The sequence below is a fragment of the Orcinus orca genome, chromosome 9, assembly GCF_937001465.1.
Source record: "Orcinus orca chromosome 9, mOrcOrc1.1, whole genome shotgun sequence".
NCBI classification, from domain to species: domain Eukaryota; kingdom Metazoa; phylum Chordata; class Mammalia; order Artiodactyla; family Delphinidae; genus Orcinus; species Orcinus orca.
Genome location: NC_064567.1, coordinates 1,292,301 through 1,316,868, shown reverse-complemented (window position 1 = coordinate 1,316,868; position 24,568 = coordinate 1,292,301). Strand labels below are relative to the sequence as shown.

Sequence of the window (24,568 nt, the reverse complement as noted above, 5' to 3'; positions counted from 1 at the left end):
TTTAATTGAAAGAAGTTAATTGAATGAAAATGATCAACTAAGCTTGTATTAATATTGCTAATGGAACTTTCTTCTTGGCCATGTTTGGAGAAAGATGTCAAGCTAGACTTTAGGAAGGGCCCATTAATGCTTGCACTTAACCTGATGGGCTAATTACGGACTGCTTATTCATCCTAGGAGCACACGATAGGCTCTGTCCAGCCCATTCTGCCCGATTTTACAACACATTTCACTTATGAGCACGAGCATTAGTAGCAGTGAGAGTAACTGATAATGTTTTGATTGCACTGAACACAGTGCTAATGCATCCCTGAATTTATAATTTGTGCAGATTGATGTAATATATGTTTGCACAATTTATTTTAATTACCTATCTCTGTATTTCTAAGTAAACTTTTAGGGTCACTTGTTGAGCCCTTTAATATATCCTTGCTTAAAGACTGACACTTCTGCATCTTTTCTAAGTTAAAAATAAGCTATATTGCCCATTTAAAACTTGTAATTCTTATGTAAGCTTTTCCTGGATATGGGTATTAATGGTAGCATGTATGTTTTTCTTTTAAGTATTTAATTAAACTCTGGGATCTTTGTTAGTAAAACTTTCCATTATGTATGTTATCAGGTTTTGTGTACAGTATCAGATAATTTCATTATTTTATAGCACCTATACAGAATTTCATAATTTTCATGACAGGCTTATCTTTAGGACCCAGAAATGTCTGAATTTAATAATGCTGTATAGGGCTTCCCTGGTGGCGCAGTGGTTGAGGGTCCGCCTGCCGATGCAGGGGACATGGGTTCGTGCCCCGGTCCGGGAAGATCCCAGATGCCGTGGAGTGGCTAGGCCCATGCGCCATGGCCGCTGAGCCTGTGCGTCCAGAGCCTGTGCTCCGCAAGGGGAGAGGCCACAACAGTGAGAGGCCTGCATACCGGAAAAAAATAATAATAATAATAAAGCTGTATAAGGTGTTTTTTCCCTGGTCCTATTTTATTTTGCTTAACCATTAAATGAAAATTTTGTAGTGAATTTTTTCTTATGACTCATTACTACTTTATTAAGGATTATGGGGTTTTTGTGGTTGGTTTTTTTTTTTTTTAAGAATTAGGGTAAAAATTCACCTTTTTTGGAACAGGATTGTTTTAGGTTTGAAATTGAGTTGTTACAAAGATCTTCTGAGTTTAGAACAGACTTGTTTGAAGACAAGTTTCTGAATGAGATTCCTGTTCTTTGAAAAAGGTTTTTTCTTTTGGTACCGCCTGCTATTGAGCTGAGCCCAGAAAACGAAACAAAACAAAATCAAGGCAAGTCTTTGAAAGGATTCAGCTGCTATTAGTTTTTCTTTTAAGAAAAAATTATCCTTAATATGAAATAATAAGAATTTAACCCTCAGTGGTTGCTGTGTTTCAGACAATATTCTAAGGGCTTTACGTACATTAGTTCGTGTAAGGCAGTAATCCTGTGAGGAGGATGCTGTGATTATCCCCATTTTGCGGGTGAGGTCACATAGCTGGTAGATGATGGAGGCAGCATGTGAACTCAGCTGCTCCTCTCCACTGTCCCTCTGAAAAGTACGAAAATAAACGTTTAGCATTTTATGTATATTTCAGTGTCAGATTTAGCTGAAGGATTCAAGGTAGAATCAACCAAAGAAAGTAGTAGCATTTTGCCCGTGACTTCCTGCCTTCTGTTGATTCTGACAGAGCTGCACATGATGAGAGCCGACTCCTTCAACCACCAAAACCACTTTCATTTTTCAGCCTCCTGATGGCCCCTCTCAGACTGATTCCTGAGAGAGGCCCTGGGGGCTGGTCACAGAACACAGACTTTTAAGTGGATGGAGTCATCTTTCTTGTCACTGTAAGAATTGAGGTCAGTTTCCAAGCCCTGCATTGACACTGCTAAAACAGTTTATGCATTTATCAAATTTATAAACTCCTCTTGAAGTGTAATTTACAGCTATAATCGCTTTAGCCCTGGGAGGCGATGGGAGCTCCTGTTGGATTTGCCTTCTGTGTGCAGCTGCCAAGCTGAACGGGAGCCGCCTGAGAGGAGGGACCGGGAGGGAGGCCTCGCACCTGCCTTGCCTGCGTGCGCCGGACAGACAGACAGACAGACAGACAGACAGGGCTGCAGTACGAGGGAGTTTCGCTTTCCTGGTGGTTGGTTTGCATTTTTCAGTTTTGAAAAGACTCTTTAAAAGAGTAAACCGTGAAAGCCACAGCAATGCCTCGTTGGAACGGAAACGTGCCGCTGTTAACCGTCGATGTTGGCCATTGAGGCGAACCCAGGCTCCCTTGGAGGTGGCAGAGCTGCCCCGTGTCCTTCTCTGTGTTTGACTTCAAGAAATAATTTTGTAGTGTTTTAAACATGCTGCAGAATACTTTGACTTTTAAAATACACCAACTTTAACAAATAGTCATGTTGACAGCAGGAATCCTTACACTTAATGACTTTTATAGGCTAGGGTGTCGTTACTGTCAGTATTTAAACACCCACTGTGTTTATCTGAGAACATTGGCTGCACCCTGTGCTGGGGAATCATAAATGAAGTCGGACAGAGTCCCTGTTCTTTGAGTATCACTATATAATGAAAAAGAGAAACTTTCAACTGATGATGTTGAGCTAGAACAAAGCTAAGAGTACGCAGGATGGAAAAAAGAACTGCTAAAGTCATTCTAAACTTTGGATTACACTAGGAAAATCGTCATTCTGGCCTTTTATGAGATGATAATCTTAAGAGCTGGTACTTTACTGGTTTTTCTTGTATTTCTTTTTTTTTTCCCCAGTACGCGGGCCTCTCACTGCTGCGGCCTCTCCCGTTGCGGAGCACAGGCTCCGGACGCGCAGGCTCAGCGGCCATGGCTCACGGGCCCAGCCGCTCCACGGCATGTGGAATCTTCCCGAACCGGGGCACGAACCCGTGTCCCCTGCATCGGCAGGCAGACTCTCAACACTGTGCCACCAGGGAAGCCTGTATTTCATTTTTTAAAAACATTTATTTATCTATTTTTGGCTGCGTTGGGTCTTTGTTGCTGTGCGTGGGCTTTCTCTAGTTGCAGTGAGTGGGGCCACTCTTCGTTGTGGTGTGCAGGCTTCTCATTTGCGGTGGCTTCTCTTGTTGCGGAGCACGGGCTCTAGGCCTGCGGGCTTCAGTAGTTGTGGTGCGCGGGCTTAGTCGCTCCGTGGCATATGGGATCTTCCCGGACCAGGGCTCGAACCCGTGTCCTTTGCATTGGCAGTAGGATTCTTAACCAGGGAAGCCCTGTATTTCATTTTTACATATTCTTCATTATGAAATCAAAATCGAAAAAATTCTTTATTGTATATTTATCACATCACACATTTACCACACTTAGGTACCCATAAATTATGTGCTGTGTCCTATGCTTTGTTTTGAAGTTTTAAAATAATTACCTAAGATGTTCAAACTTACATAACCAAATTTAAGACAAAAAGATTATTACAGTTGCCTTTCAAAATTTGGACTCTATGTATTTTTTTGTTGCAGTAATAAAGCTAAGTATCAGTGGTCTCCATTCAGAAATATCACAGTTGACCATTTAAAGTCTTTAACTTGGACCGTTGTCAGGTGGCATTTTTATGAGTCATCTGTGTGCTTCTAATCAGTCATCTGCTTGGTCCTTTTAACATTGGGGTTAAGGGAAACCTGCTTGTAGGTGTCACCTGTTCTGTTTTTTGTTGTTTTTCTTTTGTCTGCGGGGCTTGTGGGATCTTAGTTCCCCGACCAGGGATTGAACCCTGGCCCTCAGCAGTGAAAGTGCAGAGTCCCAGTCCCTGGACTACCAGGGAATTCCCTGATATCACCTGTTTTTTATTTCAGTGACAAATAATCAAACACGCATACCAGTTTTGTGCATTTCTGAGTATTTGCTTCAGTAATTTTGTTAGTTTTTGAGTATTAAAGTTTAGATCCAGCGCGGAAGAAGATGACATGGGAGACAAGAGTTAAACGTATCACGTAAAGTATAACACTAATATGGTTTATAACTGTTAAAGTCTGCCAAAACTGTGTACTGAGTGAGGGACATGTAGTTATCCCAGTGTCTGCTTGTTTGCTGTTTTATTTCATGTTTCTTAACACACTGGTTCTCAAGTCTCACTGTGTTTCACGACCTCCTAGGGATCAGTTAACAATTATTGACGGGCTCACCTCAGGTGAACTAAGTTCAGTTGCTGTTGGTGGTGCCCGTTGGGGTGTTTGTCAGCAGGAGGTTCTGAAATGCAGCTGTGTTGACCCACAGGCCTGACTGTGTGGTGAATTCCCTTTGGGCAGATCTTAGTAACCTCTGATCTCAGTTTGCAGACTTGCACCCCAGGACTGAAGTTAATCCTGCCGGTCTCTCGGTGCTGGTCCTGTCTTCTGTAGTAGGCATGTCTGTGCGAGGAGATTTGATAAAATTACCTGAAAGAGAAACTGTCTTTTGATCTCAACACTGGGCGTCTGTATTGATCCAGTATAAAATCGTTACTTCAATTTTCTTTACCTGTGACACTCTTCAGTTTACGTGGTTTTTTAACGGTTACCTATGTAAACTTTGCTTTTTCAGTACTAAATATTTCTAGCAGTTTGTGATACTGAAAATGAATGCAGAGGAAGGGAATGTGTTTAAAGGTGTTCTGAAATCACAGAATGGATCCAGTTAAAATTTTCATGGTTACTAAAAATTTGTGTTTTTCTCTAAAACTTAGAAGAAAACTAGTTTAAAGGAGAAGAATGCTCTTAGGGGATCTGACATTTCTAAACTATTTGGGGAATCGGTCCAGGGCTCATATTGCCAGAATTAACACGTAAAAATATGTGTCACCCAGTTAGATTTGGATTTCAGATAAACAGCAAATGCATTTTAGATACAAGTATGTCCTGTGAAATATTTTGGATACATTTATGCTTTTTAAAAACAATATTTGAGACATATACTTTGAATAAAGCAATATTTGGGTCATATTTATACTAAAAAATTCATTTGACGTTTATCTGGAATTCAGCTTTGTCTAGGTGTCCTGTATTTTCTCTGGCAGTTCTAGAGACTGCATATATTGAAACTTTATAATGTTTCATTTCACAGTAATTTAAAAGAGGAATGTAAATTATGGCATTAATTACCTCTTAGATAGTTTGATAATGTTTGTGACCTATAGAAAAGAAATGTCCTCATCAGCATAGATCGGATCGTGGTGAATACCGGGAGGTGGATGACAGCCTGCTCCTGGGGGTTAGGCAGCTGTGAACTTGAGCGTGTGCAGTGGGGATGGTGTCAAGAGTCTGGGGGATGTGTGAGAGCCATAAGTTAATGGGTGCAATTAAACACACATAAGTGTTTGTCAGAAAGCACGTCTTTTGTCAACAGTTGTGGTGTGTTGTGGGTAAATTTCAGCACAATGTCTGTTAAATCCAAATTTACTCAAAATACCGACGTAATTGGTTAGGTAAAAGGAGAGATAAGACATAATGTGCGTCCTGCCACAAGACTGTACTTCACCCTCCACTGTTGAAAGAGCATCTGTTGGTGCGAGCTGTGTGGACCCGACTGAATTTGTCTCAGACCCAGAGAGCACATGGAATGAACTTACTGGGATCTCGTCTTTTCTTCTGAAGAGCAGTACCGAGAGACTTCCCAGAGTTGGTGCCGTAGGTCAATGGCCTTACTCTGTTTATGACCAGCAGTTAACCAGATAGAACCAAAGACTAGGCCTTTCTCAGTCTACCACAGCTGCACTTAAAATCAGTCATCGTAAAACATTGCATGTGTGTAAGCTGACCCCTGAGCAACTGATTGCTTACCTATGCTAGTTTCTGCTGATTCGAAAAGGACAGTACCATAGTATTACAATAGGCTTTAAAATACCATAAGGTAGACATCACAGCTAAATTGGCAAGATATATCCACCAGTGTACAAGCTGTGTTCTAGATCTTGGGAGGTTTTTGCTAATGTGGTTTTGTCTGGATGGCCAAACCGCTCAAGCATTACTTTTTCTCTGTCACTGGGCAGATCATCCAGCCAGTGTTGGTGTCATAGTGGCCTGAGATATCAACCAAGGACCTTTTCTTCCCCACTTTCGTTGGACACACAATGACATTTCCTAGTTCTTTATTCAAATTATATTTTACTGAATTAGAGGCAATGTGTACAGAAAGCCTGGCTGACTTTTTCAGAAAATACCATCATAGTCATTAACTTCATAGTAGTTGTCTGATCAACTCCTGGTTGTAAAGGTTTAAAACTTTGGTTTTACAACTTTGTGTTGGTTTATCTTTGTTTATTACAAAACACATTTCTATTTAATGTATAACTTCATGTCTTTTTTAAATAGACAGTACCATTAAGATCTCTTTAATTGTACATCACAGAATTTATTATACAATTGTCCATCATCAGGTACCTAGTAGGTTTCTAGGTAGGTACTTGGGTTCTGTTCATGGGGGGCTTACCGCACAGCCCGAGAGGGAAAACAGCAGTGAAGGACTAGGCTATGATAATGCGGGGAAGGACTAGGCTATGATAATGCGGGGGGGGGGGGGGTGGTAGCCAGAGCGTGCGGGGAGGCTTTCTGAAGGACGTTACGCTGAGCTTGCGTGGAATTGCACTGGGACGCAGACCTAATTCCAGAGGCTTGCGTAAGGGAAATACTGAAATGATCTTTCTTTTTGGAAGGTTGACAAGTGTGTCTAGGACACTGCTTCTCACCCCCCACCCCTCTCCCACTGCCAGCAGCCTTGAATAGAGTGTTTTTCAGAAAAATAAGAAATGTGTTTTACCTTAGGGAAATTGCTGTACTTGGAGATGTCTTTTATTATAGCTCAAATGGGCTAATAGGTTTCCCCCTTTGTGTTTTAAAACTTAATTACTGCCTCCCTTGCAGTTTTTAAGAAATCAGCCCTTGCACACATTTGTGTTAATAATTTTTCTCTTTGCCGGTAGATATTAACCGCTTTGTACCTAAAGCTAACTCCTGTAATCACAGAACGAGGTGCTTTTCTGCAGACAGACCTGGTGGCAGTCTAGCCAGCTCTTCACCACGGAAGCCCGCGTCCTCGGGCACGGAGGTGAAGCGGTGCCGTGGCCTCTCACTCCTGACCGGAAGTGTTGCCGTAGTTCCCGAGCCTGCGTGTGACGTGTTCCTGTTCTCCCTCTCAGGTTATCACCAACCTAGTGAAAATGTTGAAGTCCAGAGACGCGAGGAGAAAGTTTTGTCCTCCCAATCACTGGCTGTCAGAGCAAGAAGATATTAAAGCAGATAAGGTGTCATTTTTAAATCTTCTAAATATTTTTCATTAAACGTATTTTTTCAGCTTTTATCTTTTGGGGGAGAAGAATAAATCCTTTAAAGTTGTTTAACTTATTATGTAACTAAACATTAACAGTAAACTTTTGTGTTACTAACTCTGAGGTCACCTAGTAGAACGTAAAGCAATATCGTTGGCTCCCACATGCATCCTGCATTTGTTGTTAATCCTAATTTGCTCTTAACCACAAAGTATATTGAAGCATAATGGGGTTTTGGGGGGTTGAAAAAAATTTTTGCTTTTATTGTTATTTTCAGTATATATTTAGTACTTAAGAGGTGGAACTTATTTCTGGTTTTCTAAAGGGACAGAGAGAAATGTGACTATTACTAAGATCTAGATCTAAAGTAGATTAAATAGTATAATCTATTTCAAAATAAATTAAGATAACATTAGCAAAGGACACGAGGTGTTTTCATTGTTGTTTGTCAGAGAAACGCATGACTGGATTCATCTCAGAAACTTGAGGCTGGGGGCACAGGGTGGTGGGTACGGAGCAAACAAGATCACAGAGATGTTAAAGAAAACAGGGCTGTTTTAGAAGCATCGCTTTGTCCGCATGGAGTATTGTCTCTTTGAGTTAAGCATGTGGCTTGAGCTCTCTCCACTGGCCAGGCTGAGATGCTGTGGCAGGTCCTGTAGCAGTGCAAGCCTCTGGGGCCCATGTTGGGGTTTCTGAACATTTCCCACCGAAAAGAAAGGGTCCTCGGCACAGTGGTTCGTGGCAGGTCCAGGGAGGAAGTGCGCGAGACGGTGGCGTGTTCTTTCACCGGGGGCCACGGGAGATTGTGTGAGGGCCGGGGGCCGCCTCAAAGGGCTTTAGCAGCCAGAGGTGGAGGTGAGCGCCAGCAGCGTAGGTGCAGAGGACTAACCGTCAAGTGTGTTTGAATCTGTGAGTTCATAAGGATGCTAAAAAGAAGAACTTCATTAGCCATCTTTGTGGGATGCAGAGGAACCACCCTCGTTTTAAATACTGGTAGGAAGAAGGAAGTCATCACACCTTTAGCCCGCCTTTCCTTTGTGAACCGTTCGTGGGCTAACCATGGAGTCGATGCTGTGAGAGCCTTCTCGACGTGGAAGTGTTCCAGCTGACAGCACATGAAGATGGTGTATAGCCGGCCTGCTCTGATGAAGTTCGGTGGTGTTGGCCCCCCGCTGAAGTACAGTGGAGACGTGGGCCGGAGGCCTGGGAGACGAGGGTCTGTGCTGCTGCTGTGCTCCAGGGAGACTGTCAGCTGAGCCAAGCAGTGTGTCTGGTGCCTGTTGACAGTTGGCTGCTATTTTCCCACCAGTTCCTGCTCTCATCGCTGACCTGCGACCAGCGGTGCTGAGCACGCGTGCCTCTCGAGGAGAGAACACCGTCCACCTCCGAAGTGTTTCTCCCGGAGACCAAGCCTGGTGAAACTTCCAGATGTAACGACAAATTTATAGGAAATGGAGGGGCTAGAAGTACATGTTGACACCATGATGCTGCAATTAGCAAAATCCACACAATGGGGAAGATTACGGGACAAATGCTTCTGCTTCCTCATCAAAGTCACAAGGGCAGAAATGAGGGCTGAAGGGACCTGACAGATGAAAAGGATTCAGAGACAGTACACACTTTACCAGCCTTACTTGGATGCTCATTCAGACAATTTTTAAAAAAATTATGAGAGTGAATATTTGGTAATAGTGAGAAATTAATTTTTTAAGGGTGATGTGGTTTTCTTCATAAAGCAGTCATATTATGATGATTTACTATGTCCAGATATTATACATCGTTAACTAGAGCACCAGCATAGGAGAGAGGTTATGAAGAGGTCTCCTGAAAAGGACAGGAGGTGGGAGAGAGGGACGCAACTAAATAAATGTGAAACACCGGTGCAGCTCGAATGAGGCAGGGTAGGCGTGTGTGCTGGGACACAGGGAAGGGCTGACTAAGCAGGGTGTCTGGTCCCCACAGGTCACCCAGCTCTACGTCCCGGCGTCCAGAAGTGCTTGGAGGTTCAGGCGAATGGGGAGGATCGGCCCCCTGCGGTCCACCCTGGACGGTGAGCTCCCTGGGGCCTCGTCGCTCTTCTAACTCGAGTTTACTGAGGTGTAGTTCACATACTGTGAAGTTCGCTCCTTAGTCTGCTGGTCTGTGATTTTTGACCATGATCGGCCAGGTAGAGGAGTTTCATGGTTCCAGAAAACACCTCATGCCTTGGTAGCCAGCTCCTTACCCTGGCCCCTGGCAACCACAGGTTGGGTTTTTTGTCCCTGTATATAGTTCAGCTTTTTCCAGAATGTCTTTAAATTGAACCATACAGAGTGTAGCCTTGTGAGTCTGGAAAGGAAGGTACACACAGTAACGAAGGTTTTAAACTGTGTTGCAGTAGGTCTGGAGTCCCCGCCACTGTCTGTGTCTGAGGAAAGACAGCTCGCCATCCTAACAGAGTTGCCCTTTGTGGTTCCGTTTGAGGAGCGAGTAAAGGTATGGAATTTGGTTTCTTTCCATGTGTTTTGTGGTTATTTATATCATCTCAGAGTTAAAAAGTAACACCAGGCTTCCTTGGTGGCGCAGTGGTTGAGAGTCCACCTGCCGATGCAGGCAGGGGATGCGGGTTCGTGCCCCAGTCTGGGAAGATCCCACATGCCGCGGAGCGGCTGGGCCCGTGAGCCATGGCCGCTGAGCCTGTGCATCTGGAGCCTGTGCTCCGCAACAGGAGAGGCCACAACGGTGAGAGGCCCGCGTACCGCCAAAAAAAAAAAAAGTAACACCAATGGAAAAAATCTCCATAAAGTTGCCTAGTGCCTATCTCATTAAATAATTTATGTTTTTCTTATTAGATTGTTAATAGTTGACCATGATTTATAAAAGCATAATCCAATCAAATACGTCTTGAAAAAGTGTTTTGTTTGTATTCACCAACTTATTTAGCAATTTCTAAAAACTACTACACTTCTGGCTTCAAGAGGGTGTTTTTTAGGTCTGCCCACTCTTTTCACAGGATGAACATTTAAAGCTATTGATATTTCTTCATTAAAACACATACACACTCACGTATACACATGGTGTTGCATAATTCCTGAGTGCCCTCTACTGGATTTTTAGCATAAAAAAAATTACTTGAATTTTATCACCATAGAGATATTCCTACTAATATTAATGTACAGCTTTCCAAAGCTACTCTTCTTCACGCCACCATCTGGAGTTTTATAAAAGGTTTCCAAAAGGAAATATTGAAAATATGACATAGCATGGGATTTTTAAAATTTGTTGTAAAATGGGGAAAAGGAACAATATTACAAATATATAAATAGTGCACGTTCACTGATAAGGCATAAAATCAGTATCTGATACCTTGGCCTTTAAAATTTGTTTCAGAGTTTATGGAGATACAGAAGGTAAAGTGAAGGTTTATTTTGCGGTTTTTCCTTTTGGTTGCTTATGTTCATAACGAAAAATCTGTTGTTTTCAAGTAACCTTATGATTTCCCCTCTGTTAGATCTTTCAAAGGTTGATTTATGCAGATAAGCAAGAAGTTCAAGGAGACGGTCCATTTCTGGATGGAATTAATGTCACAATAAGAAGAAATTATATTTATGAAGATGCTTATGACAAACTTTCCCCAGAAAATGGTATATATAATTCTCTCTGTATGTGCACCTGTGGCAGTGGGAGGCTGGGGGATTAGAGAAAAAGGTGATCATTAGACAATTAGTGTTGATTATCTTGTTCTGTAATGACTGTTCAAAACAAATGTAGTAGGTCAAATTTGGGGGACGTATATTATCAAATAATAATTCTAAGATTAACAAATAATTATTGCTCCAGAAGCCTTTCAAATATTGATTTGTTTTTAAGGAAAGAGCTCTTCTTTCCCCCAAATGTCTGTCTCTAAAATTTAGTTGACAAAAAAGCTATGATTCTAAAAATGTCGTATATAACAGTCTATTTATGTAAACATCATAAATTGTAAGCCAAGTTAAATACACTAATATAAACGCCATTGCAATCCAAATTTCTTTATCAAAGGTTAAGTGTGCGTCAATGACACTGCTATTAGATAAAAGAGAATTATATTGTAACAATAATTGGGACAGCATTTAGAGGTCAGTGACACATTTTGTCTTATGTTAATCTTTGACACCCAGTGTTAAAAGTTTTAGTGTTATTAATATGTATATTAATAATTTTAACTTTACAATATGGTATCCGTGATATTACATTAAATCGGTGTTATATCAATGCAGGTATTAAAAACGAAAGCCTGGCAGGCTCCAGCTCACGTCTTTGGGAGGTGCTGGCAGGTTGTCAGATACAGAATAACGGTTGCCTTTTCTTCCAGGGGAGTAATTTCATTTTCTTCTAGGAAAGCAAAACCTCTCATTTTGAATACTTTTCTTTCATATTGTGGAACAGTGGAGGAACGCTAACGTCACTTGTTCCCTTACTCTGTTCCAGGTTTTGTGTGCAGAATTTTTGTCTTTAACCCAGCTTAGTTTGGTCGTTTAATCTGTGCCATTGCCCTCTGAGGTCAAGTATCACAGACTGAGACAGAGTTTTAACTCAAGTCTGACACAGGCTGTGAGCTCTCCTCTATCCCAGGTTACTGTTGCCTAGGATGTCGTGCTTTCAAAACTTTTTGTATGAGTGGGGCAGATATCGGGTATTCTGACACCTAGTCTAACATATTTTTGGGGAAAAAAAAGTTCTCCCTCCTTTGGGATCTACAGTCCTTCATAATCAATTATAGTAGCTGTTGTATTGTGTTATGTGTTACTGTGTTAGCAGTTTCTGTGTCTGTGTCTCCCACTTGACTGAGGCCCTCATGGTCTAAGATGGGATCCTGAATCCTTGTTCCTCCCACCCAGCTAGCTAGTGCTCAGTAGATGTTCGTTGAATTTGTGATTGAAAACAAGAAAGACAAGAGCTCTGACGGAGTCATAAGTTGGCAGACGGCTGGCATCTTCAGAGAAGAGCTGAGATGTGCTTGATGCTGGAGGGCTTCCTCAGATGCAGGGCGTGAGCCAGGTCTTGGGAGCCGTGTCTCCCAGGCTGGGTCACTGCGAAGGGCGTGGACGTTCACAGCCGACCCGGTTCTGCACCTGGTGGGCTTGGGCTTCCTGCAGGTCCTGCTTCCTGCAGACTAGTGTATGTCCGCGAGCTCTTCAGCCAAAATGAGAACATGTGCTTAGCAGCGATTTTCAGTTAACTTTATTTCATGGAGATTAAGACATTACTGCTCAGTGATAACAAGCCCCAAATTTTCTAATGAACCCTTAAGCTTAAAAGTGATTTAAAAGTTCATCACACTCCAGCTCTCTAGTTGTGCAGGCTGATAATCTCATTGAGTTTAAAGATTTTGGAAAAATCTTACAATATTTATGTTATAATGCCTTAAATCTTTACAAGTGTTCTCTCAGTCAGGCCTTCTTAATAAGAATTTTTAAACCATATGTCAAAATCGTTTGGTATTTTGCTATGCAAATTATAAAATTAAATATCATCTCAGAATATTTAATTTACTTATGGAAAATTGGTTTGAAGTGCTTCGTTGACTGATCATTTACATATAATCAATTAATAGGATTATTCCATACATCATCTAGTCATTAAAGCAGGTCCATTCTTTATGGGCTCTTATATCTCGTATCATCTCAGAACAGTTTTCTAAAGTGTGGGTTTTGCCCCATCTGGCAAGTGAACTGACCTGGTGGAGCTCAGAGAAGTTGAGTGACTTCTTTTTGCAGTAGGGAGCTAAGCAAGCAGAGTGGCACGGGTCCTGGTGCGGTGATGCCACGCACGCGCTCTCCACCGTGCCTCCACCCGGCAGCACTTTACCTGGGGGAGAGCGTGGCTTGTTCATCTCTCCTTGTGGTGACTATGGAGAAGGGACCGTATTTGCTCTCAGGAGTGTTGTGAGGGTTAACGTCTCGGTGAGCTCTTGGTGCCATCCATTGTCTGGGATGAGATTTGCTAGAGCTGTCGGCTCTGAGCTGTTCTGGACTCCGTTCCTGAGAGCCTCACTTGTGCTCTTGTGTGTTGGTTCGTTGGATTCTGTCTTGCTTAATGGGCAGGGTTTATTATGTTGTTTTTCTGAAGAAGAAGTGATAATAGGGTAAAATCAAAGTACAGTTGACCCTTGAACAATGCAGGTTTGAACTGTGTGGGTCCACTTATGCAGATTTTTTTCAAGAAATATATTGCCAAACTTTTTGGAGAGTTATAACAATTAGAAAAAACTTGCAGATAAACTGCGTAACCTAGAAATACTGAAAAAATTAAGAAAAAGGTATGTCATGAGTGCATAAAATATACGTATTGATAGATACTAGTCTGTTTTATCATTTACTGTCAGAAGCATACACAGATCTATTATAAGAAGTTAAAGTTTATCAAAACTTACAGAAACACTTGCAGACGGTGTGTGGCGCCCTTCACAGTTAGGAGAAATGTAAGCAAACATGCAGGTGCCTGTAGCGCACGCTGTCCTGCTTCAACGATCTCTTAGCCGCCTCTTGTTGCTCCTGCGCTGAGTTCAGTGTGGTGTGGACCCCCTTGAGACAAGCGTGACCCTCATCACCTCCGCCTGAGCACACGTCCCCTCCAGGAAACCGCGAACCCAGTAAAAAGTGGTGGCTCGTGGTTCTTGTGTATTTTCCCTTGTGTCTAGTGCAACCCTGTGAACCTTAGCGAACACGGGGGACCAACACAAAGTGCTGCAAGTGATGCTGGACGTGCTCCCAAGAAGCAGAGAAAAGGCGTGACGTTACGAGAAAATGTTGGGCTGTTTGGTGTGTACCTGCAGCTCTGGTTACTGCCACTTCAAGACAAATGAATCCACCGTGAGGACTGGTGTAAAAAATAAAAAATAAGAAAAGGAAATTTGTGAAGCTGTGGCAGCAGCTACACCAGCAGCACGAAAACCTTGTACTTTTTGTGACGTACCTTTTTATTTCATATTGAAAATGCGTGCAGGATTGCTGTAAGAAAGGCATATCTATAGACTCCAATATGATTTGAGGAAAAGTAGTCTTTCTATATGACTTTTTTTTCTTCTATACATGTTTTATTCTCTAAATGTTTAATTTCCAATGACATTGATGTCATTGAAAATTAGTAAGAAACTGTGATGTATTATTTTCATAACATAATATTTTAAGTTTACATATTTTATTTATACAAAAGCCAGATATGTTTTCAGTTAATTTACTTTTTCTAAAAAATTTTCAAAGTCAGAAAATGTATCCATATGTTTTGTTAAAGGTTTGCATTTCCCTTACATACTTTCAAATTTACTTTCTCTTACTGGTCGTAAAAAAAGAATAAACCATCTAATAACCATGTTACTTTAAAAATTGTCAAGGGGCTTCCCTGGTGGCGCAGTGGTTGAGAGTCCGCCTGCCGATGCAGGGGACGCAGCTTCGTGCCCCGGTCCGGGAGGATCCCACATGCCGTGGGGCGGCTGGGCCCGTGAGCCATGGCCGCTGCGCCGGTGTGTCCGGAGCCTGTGCTCCGCAACGGGAGAGGCCACAACAGTGAGAGGCCCGCGTACCGCAAAAAAAAAAAAAAAAAAAAAAAAAAATTGTCAAGAGTTTTCAGGAGAGCCTAAAAATTGTCAAGAGAGCCCTAAAATTTATTTCCAGTTTGTTCAAAATAGTGTGTTATACTGCTACTTCGTATCTTATATGACAACTTAAAGCAAAAGGAAGGTGAAGGATCAAAAGCTGAAGAATTTAATGCCAGCAAAGGATGTTTTGATAATTTTAGGAAGAAGTGTGGCTTTAAAATTGTCAAGATAACAGCAGAAACACCAACAGGCAGCAGATGAGCTCCCAGATGCTGTTAAGAAAATCGTTGAGGAGAAGGGACATCTGCCTGAACAGGTTTTTAATGCAGGTGAAAGTGCCCCATTCTGGGGAAAATCTGCCACAGAGGACATTTTTTAGTGAGGAGGAGAAGTGAGCACCAGTATTTAAGCAGGAGGGGCAGGAGTGCAGCTGGGTGTATGGGCAGGACTGCCCTCATCTAGAGAGCTGCTCACCCCAGCCTCTAGGGGAAAGGTAAACACCAGCTGTCGGTCTTTGGTTGGACAACAAGAAGGCCTGGGCAGTGAGAGCCCTTTTTCTGGATTGGTTCCATCGGTGCCTTGTCCTTGACCTCAGGAAGCACCTTGTTGGCAAGGGGTGGCCTTTACAGCTCTTTTGATATTGGCAATGCACGTAGCCACCCAGAAACCCATGAGTTCAACACCAAAGGCGTAGAAGTGGTCTGCTGGCTCACAAAACACATCTCTAATTCAGCCTCTAGATCAGGGGGCCATAGGGACCTTTCAGGCTCATTACACATGGTGCTCCGTGGAAAGGCTTGTCAACGTGGTGTCAGAGAACCCAGCAGAGAGAACATCGTGAGAGTCTCCTACCATTGATGATGCCATAGCTGTTATAGAAAGAGCCGTGAAAGCCACCACGCCAGAAACAGTACAGTCCTGCTGGGGAAAAGTGTCCAGATGCTGTGCATCACTTCACAGGATTTACATCGGAGCCAATCAAGGAAATCGTGAAAGAGATTGTAAATATGGTAAAAAAAAAAAAAAAGGTGGGGTGAAGGCTTTCAAAATATGGATCTTGGAGAAAAAAGGCAAGAGCTAGTAGGCACCAGGTGAGAGGAGCTGACAGAAGACGAATGGGTGGAGATGAGAGCCTCTGAACCACAGCCAGTGACGAGGACAGGATGCAGAAGAAGAGCACCTGGCGGCAAGCAGGCCACCTGGCGGGAGGGTTCTGATTGCTCGACGTCGCTCCTGACTTTTACGCCTTGGACCCTTCTGTGATGTGGGCACTGGAACTAAAGCAAACAGTGGAAGAAGGAGTGGTTCCGTAGAGAAACAGTTCTAGAGAAATAAAAGAGCAAAAAAGTCAGGCAGAAATTACGATCTGTTCCCGTAAAGTCACAGCAAACGTGCCTGCCCCTCCTGCCTCCCCTTCCACCTCCCCCCACCCCAACGCCTCCTCCTCGGCCTAATCAGCACGAGGACGAAGGCCTTTGTGCTGATCCACTCCCACTTCGCAGTGAGCAGCTTAGCTCTTGTGTGTGTGAGTGTCTTCCTGGGAAAGTCTAAGAACCGTGTGAGACATTTCTGTGTCATCATCATCGTGGCCCAGGTGTTCATTGTGTAGACAGATGACAGTTCATCGTGTGCAGGACTTGTACTGAAGTGGACAGCCCATGCTTACATAAGTGCACAGCGAGCGATGCTAACTGTAAAATTAACGATGTGATAGCTTTCTTACTCTCAAAACATTGCTTTCAAAGTAACGTTACCGTACAGTATGCCTCCCTCTCTCTTGTAATTGGGGAAACTGCTTATCGGCCTGTCATCACAGGTAAGTGATTTTTAGAAACATGTAACAATGCTACCAATACTGTATTATGGGTATGACTAATGGTGTATGCCATAAACATGCTGTAAGCATTCATTCCTTAGTGTATAGGCGAGGCGACCGTAAACAGTCATATTCTTGACGCTTTGTTACCAGGGCACGAATCGTTATACCTGTAAACAAATAGGAATTTCGTTTTCACGTTATCTTTTCATTTTCGATGTCTAGTGTTGGTAATGCATATAACATCTACAGTGTTCTGTATCGTGTAAGACAGTGTTGGTGTAGGTTCTGACAGCCAGGCGATTCATCTTGAAAGCAGATGATGTAAACTTGACACGTCAATAAATACAGTACAGTACTGTGAATGTATTTTCTCTTCCTTATGATTTTCTTAATAACATTTTCCTTTTCCTAGCTCACTTTATTGTAAGAGTAGAGCATATAATATGTATACCATACAAAATATGTGTTAATCGACGGTTTATGTTGTCGGTAAGGCTTCTGGTCAACGGTGGGCTATTAGTAGTTAAGTTTTGGGGGAGTCACAAGTTACAACTGTGTGATTTTCAACTGTGTGTGGGCCCCTAAGCTCTGAATTCTTCAAGGGTCAACTGTAATATACGACTTAGGTCCCCCCACCCCAACCTTACTGTGTAAGTAGATACTTTTAATCTGTCTTTTGAATCAAGTAGTGGCCAGATACCTAGAAGACTAGATTTGCTTCTAAAAATATGGTGCTATTGTATATTGCTGTTTACAGAAATGAGCTTCAGGGAACCACAGAGTCTCAGTTCTGGCCACAATTGAGGAAGTGACGTCTGTGAGTGGCTGTGGAGCCTCTGAGATACAAAGACCCGCCCCCCGCTTCCCCCACACACACACAGAAGATTAGTGCTGCGGTTTGAATGAGAGGGTTAGCGGTTTGGGTGAGAGGGTCAGCGGTTTGGATGAGGGTTAGCGGTTTGGATGAGAGGATTAGCGGTTTGGGTGAGAGGGTTAGTGGTTTGGGTGAGAGGGTTAGTGGTTTGGATGAGAGGGTTAGTGGTTTGGATGAGGGTTAGCGGTTTGGATGAGGGTTAGTGGTTTGGGTGAGAGGGTTAGCGGTTTGGGTGAGAGGGTTAGCGGTTTGGGTGAGGGTTAGCGGTTTGGGTGAGAGGGTTAGCGGTTTGGATGAGGGTTAGCGGTTTGGGTGAGAGGGTTAGCGGTTTGGGTGAGAGGGTTAGTGGTTTGGATGAGGGGGTTAGTGGTTTGGATGAGAGGGTTAGTGGTTTGGATGAGGGTTAGTGGTTTGGATGAGAGGGTTAGTGGTTTGGATGAGGGTTAGTGGTTTGGGTGAGAGGGTTAGTGGTTTGGATGAGGGTTAGTGGTTTGGATGAGAGGGTTAGTGGTTTGGATGAGGGTTAGTGGTTTGGGTGAGAGGGTTAGTGGTTTGGATGAGAGGGTTAGTGGTTTGGATGAGAGGGTTAGTGGTTTGGATGAGGGTTAGTGGTTTGGATGAGAGGGTTAGTGGTTTGGATGAGAGGGTTAGCGGTTTGGATGAGGGTTAGCGGTTTGGATGAGGGTTAGTGGTTTGGATGAGAGGGTTAGTGGTTTGGATGAGGGTTAGTGGTTTGGGTGAGAGGGTTAGTGGTTTGGATGAGGGCTAGCGGGCGGGCCTTGGCGGAGCACCACCGCTTACAGAATGTTTACACTTTGAATTTTTCAGAAACCTGCCGCTGCTCACTGTTGACATTCAGTCTGAGAAATACTGTACATGACAAATAAATGCTTGTAGTTTATCCTGAAAACTGAGTGTTGAGAAGATATATGTAAAGGCCACAGAGAACCAACTGTGTTTTTGTGTTGCATCCACGGTTGTCTGCTTAGAATTCTTCCTGCATTTTACCTAGGCCTTGAGGGTGAACATGCTTGGTAATTGTATTGCTCAAAATAGATGCAAATAACATTGTGGAATTTAATCATCAGTGAAAAGCATGTTCTTCATTTAAGTGTAGTTAAATTTTAAAAATAAAAGAATGTGTTTTAGTAGAAAAGAACCTATGCTTTGTAGGTAATAGACATGTTTTAAAATTACAGTACTACCCTTTACAATATTAGCTGTATGTCCTTGGGTAAATCATTCAGCCTTCCCTGTCCTTGGATTTCTCACACGAGAATGGGGATTATTCTTAACCCAGAGGTTGTTAAAGGGTTGGAAGTGATTAATGAATGTGAAATTCCTGGCGTGAGTTCTGCCAGCTCGGGGTAGACGTCAGCGGTGGTTATTCCCTCACAAGCACGAGCGCTGCCGCCGCCTCTGGTCGGGTTTGTTTACTCCTGAGGGAGGTGTGGGCACTGCACTGCCCTAGAGGAGAGCTCGCCAGGCACAGCTTTTGTCCCTGTGGCAGAATGGGTGGGCGGCCCTCTCCTGTGCAGGCGCCGTGGGCCTCAGTCCACACGTTAAACTGTCGGCCCTGTTTGAAGGGTAGTATAGAATATTCACACCCCAGATCCTGTGACCTCAGTACTGACACTCGCACATCACAGTGCTGGGGTTCAGCTGAACCGACATTCTGCTAAACCCCTTTCCGGAGTGTTTTCTAGAGCTCACCTGTCCCCTGAGATGCTTTGGGTCAGATACGTGTGGGCGACTGCACACTGCTGGAAAGACAGCTACAGCGCGGACCCGGGTGCAGCCCTGCGACCTGGGTTCAGTTGCCCTCCACCTGCGGCTCTTGATGTGCAAAGCACCTGAAGGACATTGGTGGGAAACGGTGAAGGACGTGTCAGTTACTTTGTCAGACCTGTTCCCTGATTAAGCCAGGGAGCCCCTGGTTTTGACTTGTGGTAGAAGCACGTCTACTGGCCCGTATTTGGGGCCTGTGCCCTGAAGCCTGTGTCAGAGGCTATTGCATTCATTTCAAGTGAGTCCGGGGCCTGGTATCCCTACTATTCAGTGCTGTCCTTATGAGGACCTGTGTGGAAATGCCCCTCACATGCCAGGCAGACTTCAGCAACTTAAAAATTGCATATTGTGGCACATTGTGTAACCAAAAATGTCCCCCATTTTTCAGCCGAACATCGTTGTAACTGATGCAGATTCTGGTGTTCTGACTCGTGTCCTGCGCCTCTTTCCAAGGGTCTTTGTAATGTTACCTTCGTTGACATCTGCTGTGTTCGTTTATCTTTTTGCCTTTCTTGGTAATAGTTTTCTGTTCCAGTATTATCCTTAGGTCCTCAATTCCGTTCCCCTCTTCCTGGTATTTGAGTTTGTTACATCCTTTAGCATATGTGGGATAACTGTACTTTCTGCCAAACACACCTCCCCCGCCTCACTCCATTCTTGGTCTGTCAGTATCAGTGCAAAGGAACGTCTTCTTCCCACTGTGGGCTCTGAGGGAAATACTGGTCAGTCTGTCTCATTGTCTCTTTTTAATGTTGATTTTTTTTTTAAGTCTTGCATTAAAATATTTTTAATATTCTTGCTCCCCTTACCTAACTTCCTGTAATACCAGCTTATTTTATTGCTTTTTAAAAAAATATTTTCTCCTTGCCCCATCCCCCCTCTTTTAACAGAGCCTGATTTGAAAAAGCGGATCCGTGTGCACTTACTCAATGCACATGGCCTGGACGAAGCTGGCATTGACGGTGGTGGTATTTTCAGAGAGTTTCTAAATGAACTACTGAAGTCGGGGTTTAACCCCAACCAGGGCTTCTTTAAGACCACTAACGAAGGGCTGCTGTACCCCAACCCAGCTGCCCAGATGCTTGTGGGGGAGTCCTTTGCCAGACATTACTACTTCCTGGGCAGGATGCTTGGAAAGGTAAAGTAAACTTTATGTCAAAACGGGTCTCAGACCACGGGGTGAGGAAATGCGGTGCTTCTGTGTGGCTACCGCCTGTTTCATTGAAGGTCTTTATTCAGAATTGCTTGAGTAATTTTGATGAACCCCTGAATCGTGTTTTCTTACATAATAACTGCTTTATAGCATTATACATTTCATACACAGTTACGTACATTTAAAAATTATTGATATAGTGTAGAAAACATGGGAAGCATGATATAAAATTCTGTTTATCTGCTAGCACAGGTATGAGTACTGTAAATATTTTGTCTTTTCACAGTTGCTCTTGTTGATAATCAGTGTTAAAAGTGATTCTTTTAAGGTTCTATAAAATTTTCAAAGTGCTGTGAGGTGGAAGGCCATAGTTATTCAGTGTAGTTTGTGTTATATATGTTGTATGCAGATTCTTGAAAATTGGCCACTTAAGGATATTACGGTAATGCTGTAGTAACCAGAATGTTACATCTGATGGTATACACCATCTATACAAACACACCTTACCCTTCATTGTAAATGAAAGGAAAACTTAGTTATATAACGTAGTGGAAACTTCCTAGTTAATGGTGAAACTTTCAAAGCACACCTTCCCATGAGAGTCAGAGCAGGACGAAGGTACCCACTGAGGCCAGTCCCACTTACTGTTGAACTAGAGCAGTGCTGGCCTTAGTCTGTTCAGGCTGCTGTAACAAGATCCCACAGACTGGGTGGCTTACAGACAACAGAAACTGACCTCTCGCAGTTCTGGAGCCTGGCGTCTGAGATCAGGGCACCACGTGGTTTTATCTGGTGGAGGCGCCTTTCCTGGTTCAGAGCTGGTGCCTGCTCCCTGGGTCTTCACATGGCAGAAGGGGGCGAGGGAGCTCTGTGGGGCTTCTTTGCAAGGGCTCTAATTCCATTCACGAGGGCTCCACCCTCGTGCCCTAAGCACCAGGGGCCCCACCTCCTGACGCCATCACAGTGTGTGGGGTTTGGGGGAAATGCAGACGTTCAGACCGTGGCATAGCTTGTGGGCTGCCATAGGCGGGGCGTAGGAGGTGGGGCTCCAGTTACGTTGGGAGGGGCTCTTCCCCACAGCTCGGGCCCAGTCCCCCAAGAAAGGGATTCTTCTTTTTTTTCTTTTTAATTGATTACTAGCATTTTAAGTTATGGAAACGTTTACATATAAGGTTATTTTGTTTGCTTCTTTGCACTTAAATAGTGTTGATAATTACTAATCCTAACAGGATGTGGCTGGCAAGTATCCCACTAAAATCAGTAATTGAAACTTATGCCCAGCTGTTGCAAGTGAGGTGGAAAATCATCTGGTTATTCCCATAGGAAATTGAAAATGAATGATTCTTGGTTTTTGAATGAATGAATGAATGAATTCGTTCCACCAGTCGTAACTTACAGAGCATGGTGTGTTTGGGGACGTGTGCAGGGATTCCCCGGTACTCAAACTAACTACCAAGTACTCACGGTCATGACAGACAAAAAGTTTTACCCCAAGTCCACCGTCTGAGTCAGCAGCCCATTGCAGTGTCTAGTGGGTGGAGGTGGGAGGATCGTGTGGGTGCTGCGGTCCAGCCTCGGGCCTCCTGGCCAGCCCGCCTCGTCAGAGTGAGGAGATGTCTTCTGCCCACTTCCTGGCTCCCAGCACCCACTTCTGCCAGGCACCGGGCCCAGTTCAGAAGATCCCTTCCTCAAGTTAGTTCCCGTTTCTCTTCATACTGGGATGTTTCTTGCAGTATAGAAAGAAGATGTAACTTCTCCCTGGTTCTGGAAAGTATCGTGCACAGTGCACGCACCGTGGCCACTAACGACTGAGATTGATAATAAATGAAGTTCATGCTTTATGTTGCCCAGGAACCTGGGTGTGTTGTTATACAGATAGGTAAACATTTTTCATGGTATTTTGGGGAAATTTGTTAGGGTTTTTGGATCGTCTAGGAATGCATTTTTATTTCCACTGTTTGAAATAGTAGAATAGGAACGCCTGATATTTAATATTTACTATCCAACACATTTTTAGAGACGGGCTGGATTATAACACAAGGACTGTAATCAGTACGGCTTCTGAAAGTCAAAGGAGTGACCAGAGGTGACAGTCTGAAACTAAGGGCAGCAAACTACAGCCCCTGAGCAAGTCTACCCGCCTATTTTATGGTTTGTTTGTTTTCTCTTTTTTTAAAAAAAGGCTTCACTGGAATATCATTTCCATATTGTCTGTGGCTGCTTTCCCCGGGGGCAGAGCTGAGCAGTGCTGAAGTATGTGCTGCTGGGCCCTTTCCAGGACAGGTTTGCCAGCCCTGCCGGGGGGCCAGCCAGCAACCAAACCATAAAGGGCCGGTGTGTCCCATGATGACAAGTTGGCTCTTCATCCCGTGGGTCGTGCAGAATCACTGTGTTCAGCAAATGGCTGAGGTGACAGACTTTGTACGTTTTTAGGGAGACCCTGTGGAACCCATGCAGAGAATGCTTTTAGAGACGAGGACAGCAATCCGGTCCTGAGTGACGGCGCCCTGATTACCTAGCATCATGCTGTGAGGTCAGGTCAGCTGAGGACTGAAACGTGACCACTGGATTTATCAGCAAGTGTTTGTTTTCTGGGTGTTTTTTTCTTGTAACGTTTTATTGAGATAGAATTCTCAAACCGTGCAATTCACCCGTTTAAAAGGTACAGTTCAGCGGTTTCGGTGTATTCACAGATTTGTACGACTGTCACTACAAATTTAGAACCTTTTCATCACCTGTATCCATTAACAGTTACCCCTCCCTTCCCACCCCCAAGACCTAGGCAAACACTAATCTACTTTTTGTTGCTTATTCTACTATTAATTAATCTGTTAAGGTACCGTTTGTCTCTTATTTGTGCCTTATTCTGCACATTTCCTGTAAATTGAATCATGACATGTGGCCTTTTGTGGTTGGCTTCTGTCACTTAGCATGTTTCCAGGGATCACTCACATTGTGCCATGTGTCAGTACTTCACTCCTTCTATTGCCAGTTAATATTCTGTTGTAGGATGTAACCACATTTATGTAACCATCCCTCAGCTGGTGGACATGAGGGGGGTAGTCGGTGGTGATGTTTTTAGTGGGGTGGCATGATAGACATGAGTTTGCTTTGGGGTGAGGTAAAGGAAATGGAAGGGTTACAGGTGGAAAGAGTGTCGGTGGCCTTTTCAGCCGGCTTGGCTCCCGAGGGAAGGAGAGAGAGGATCTCTAGAGGAAGCACAAGTTCCAGAGAAGAATGGGTGGATGGTTTGGTCGGTGTTCAAAGATAGGGTAGCAGTCTGCGGTGAAGTGTCCATGGGTAAAGAACCAGGCAGGGGGGTGGTCTGGAATCCTGGGAGAGGCACAGCGAAGAACTGATGAGCAGGTGTGACCCAGAGCTGCACCCTCTGCAGGAACTTGCTGCGATGGCGCAGATGTTGTCTGGCTGCCCTGGGGCTGGTGCAGGGAATCTCCTTGTGATGTCGTCGTTCTCATCAGCTTGGGTGTCAGCAGCCGCTGTGGCTCGGGGCTGCGGCGTTGAGCAGCCCTGGGGCTGGTGGAGGGCCAGGGGCCATCTCTGCTAGACGAGGTGAGAGGGGGCAGCCACTGGTGAGCGCCCGGCTGGCGCAGGGCTGCACTGTGGTGTCTGGAGAGACTGTGCAGAGTGAGCACATGGGGAGGAGGGCCCAAGGAGGTGGAGTCTCAGTAGGGAAGAAAGTGTACCAAGGAGGAGGAGTGAGCAATGTGCTGAAGGCAGCTGGGAGGTCAGGAAGGTGGGGCTACGAGGGGCGCAGCTCTGCTCAGGGCGGTGACACTGAGCCAGCAGCAGGCTGAGTGCAAGCCACGCTCAGAGCTCAGTGTCCAGGGGTGATTACTCAGCAGCTTTACCGTCTTTGAATAAGTAAGTAAGAGACTAATGTTGCTACGTAATCATTTTCTATAAAAACTAATCAGAACTATAATCATTTTCAACTTTACAATTAAATTCCTTTATTTGTAGTTCTGTTCTCTGTGGTACGTATTATGTTAAACAGACCTTCCCTTGAAGCTTAGTGTATGGAGTTGCCCATTTGAGAAGCACCTTAATTAAAAATTGATGCCTGC

The 24,568-nt window shown here is 43.9% G+C and overlaps 1 protein-coding gene across 7 annotated transcripts in view; it reads left to right on the top strand.

Moving 5' to 3' along the window:
- The window catches only part of UBE3C (ubiquitin protein ligase E3C), a 121,526-nt gene that overhangs the window by 60,839 nt on the left and 36,119 nt on the right, over positions 1-24,568 (top strand). For 6 of the 7 annotated variants that reach the window (XM_033408221.2, XM_033408223.2, XM_033408222.2 and 3 more), the window contains 5 exons: positions 7,160-7,264; positions 9,254-9,341; positions 9,669-9,766; positions 10,782-10,914; positions 20,221-20,468. In XM_033408221.2, the coding sequence (XP_033264112.1) occupies positions 7,160-7,264; positions 9,254-9,341; positions 9,669-9,766; positions 10,782-10,914; positions 20,221-20,468 (672 nt within the window). The remainder of the gene's footprint in view (positions 1-7,159; positions 7,265-9,253; positions 9,342-9,668; positions 9,767-10,781; positions 10,915-20,220; positions 20,469-24,568) is intronic. The other variant, XM_033408219.2, reaches the window with a different exon arrangement.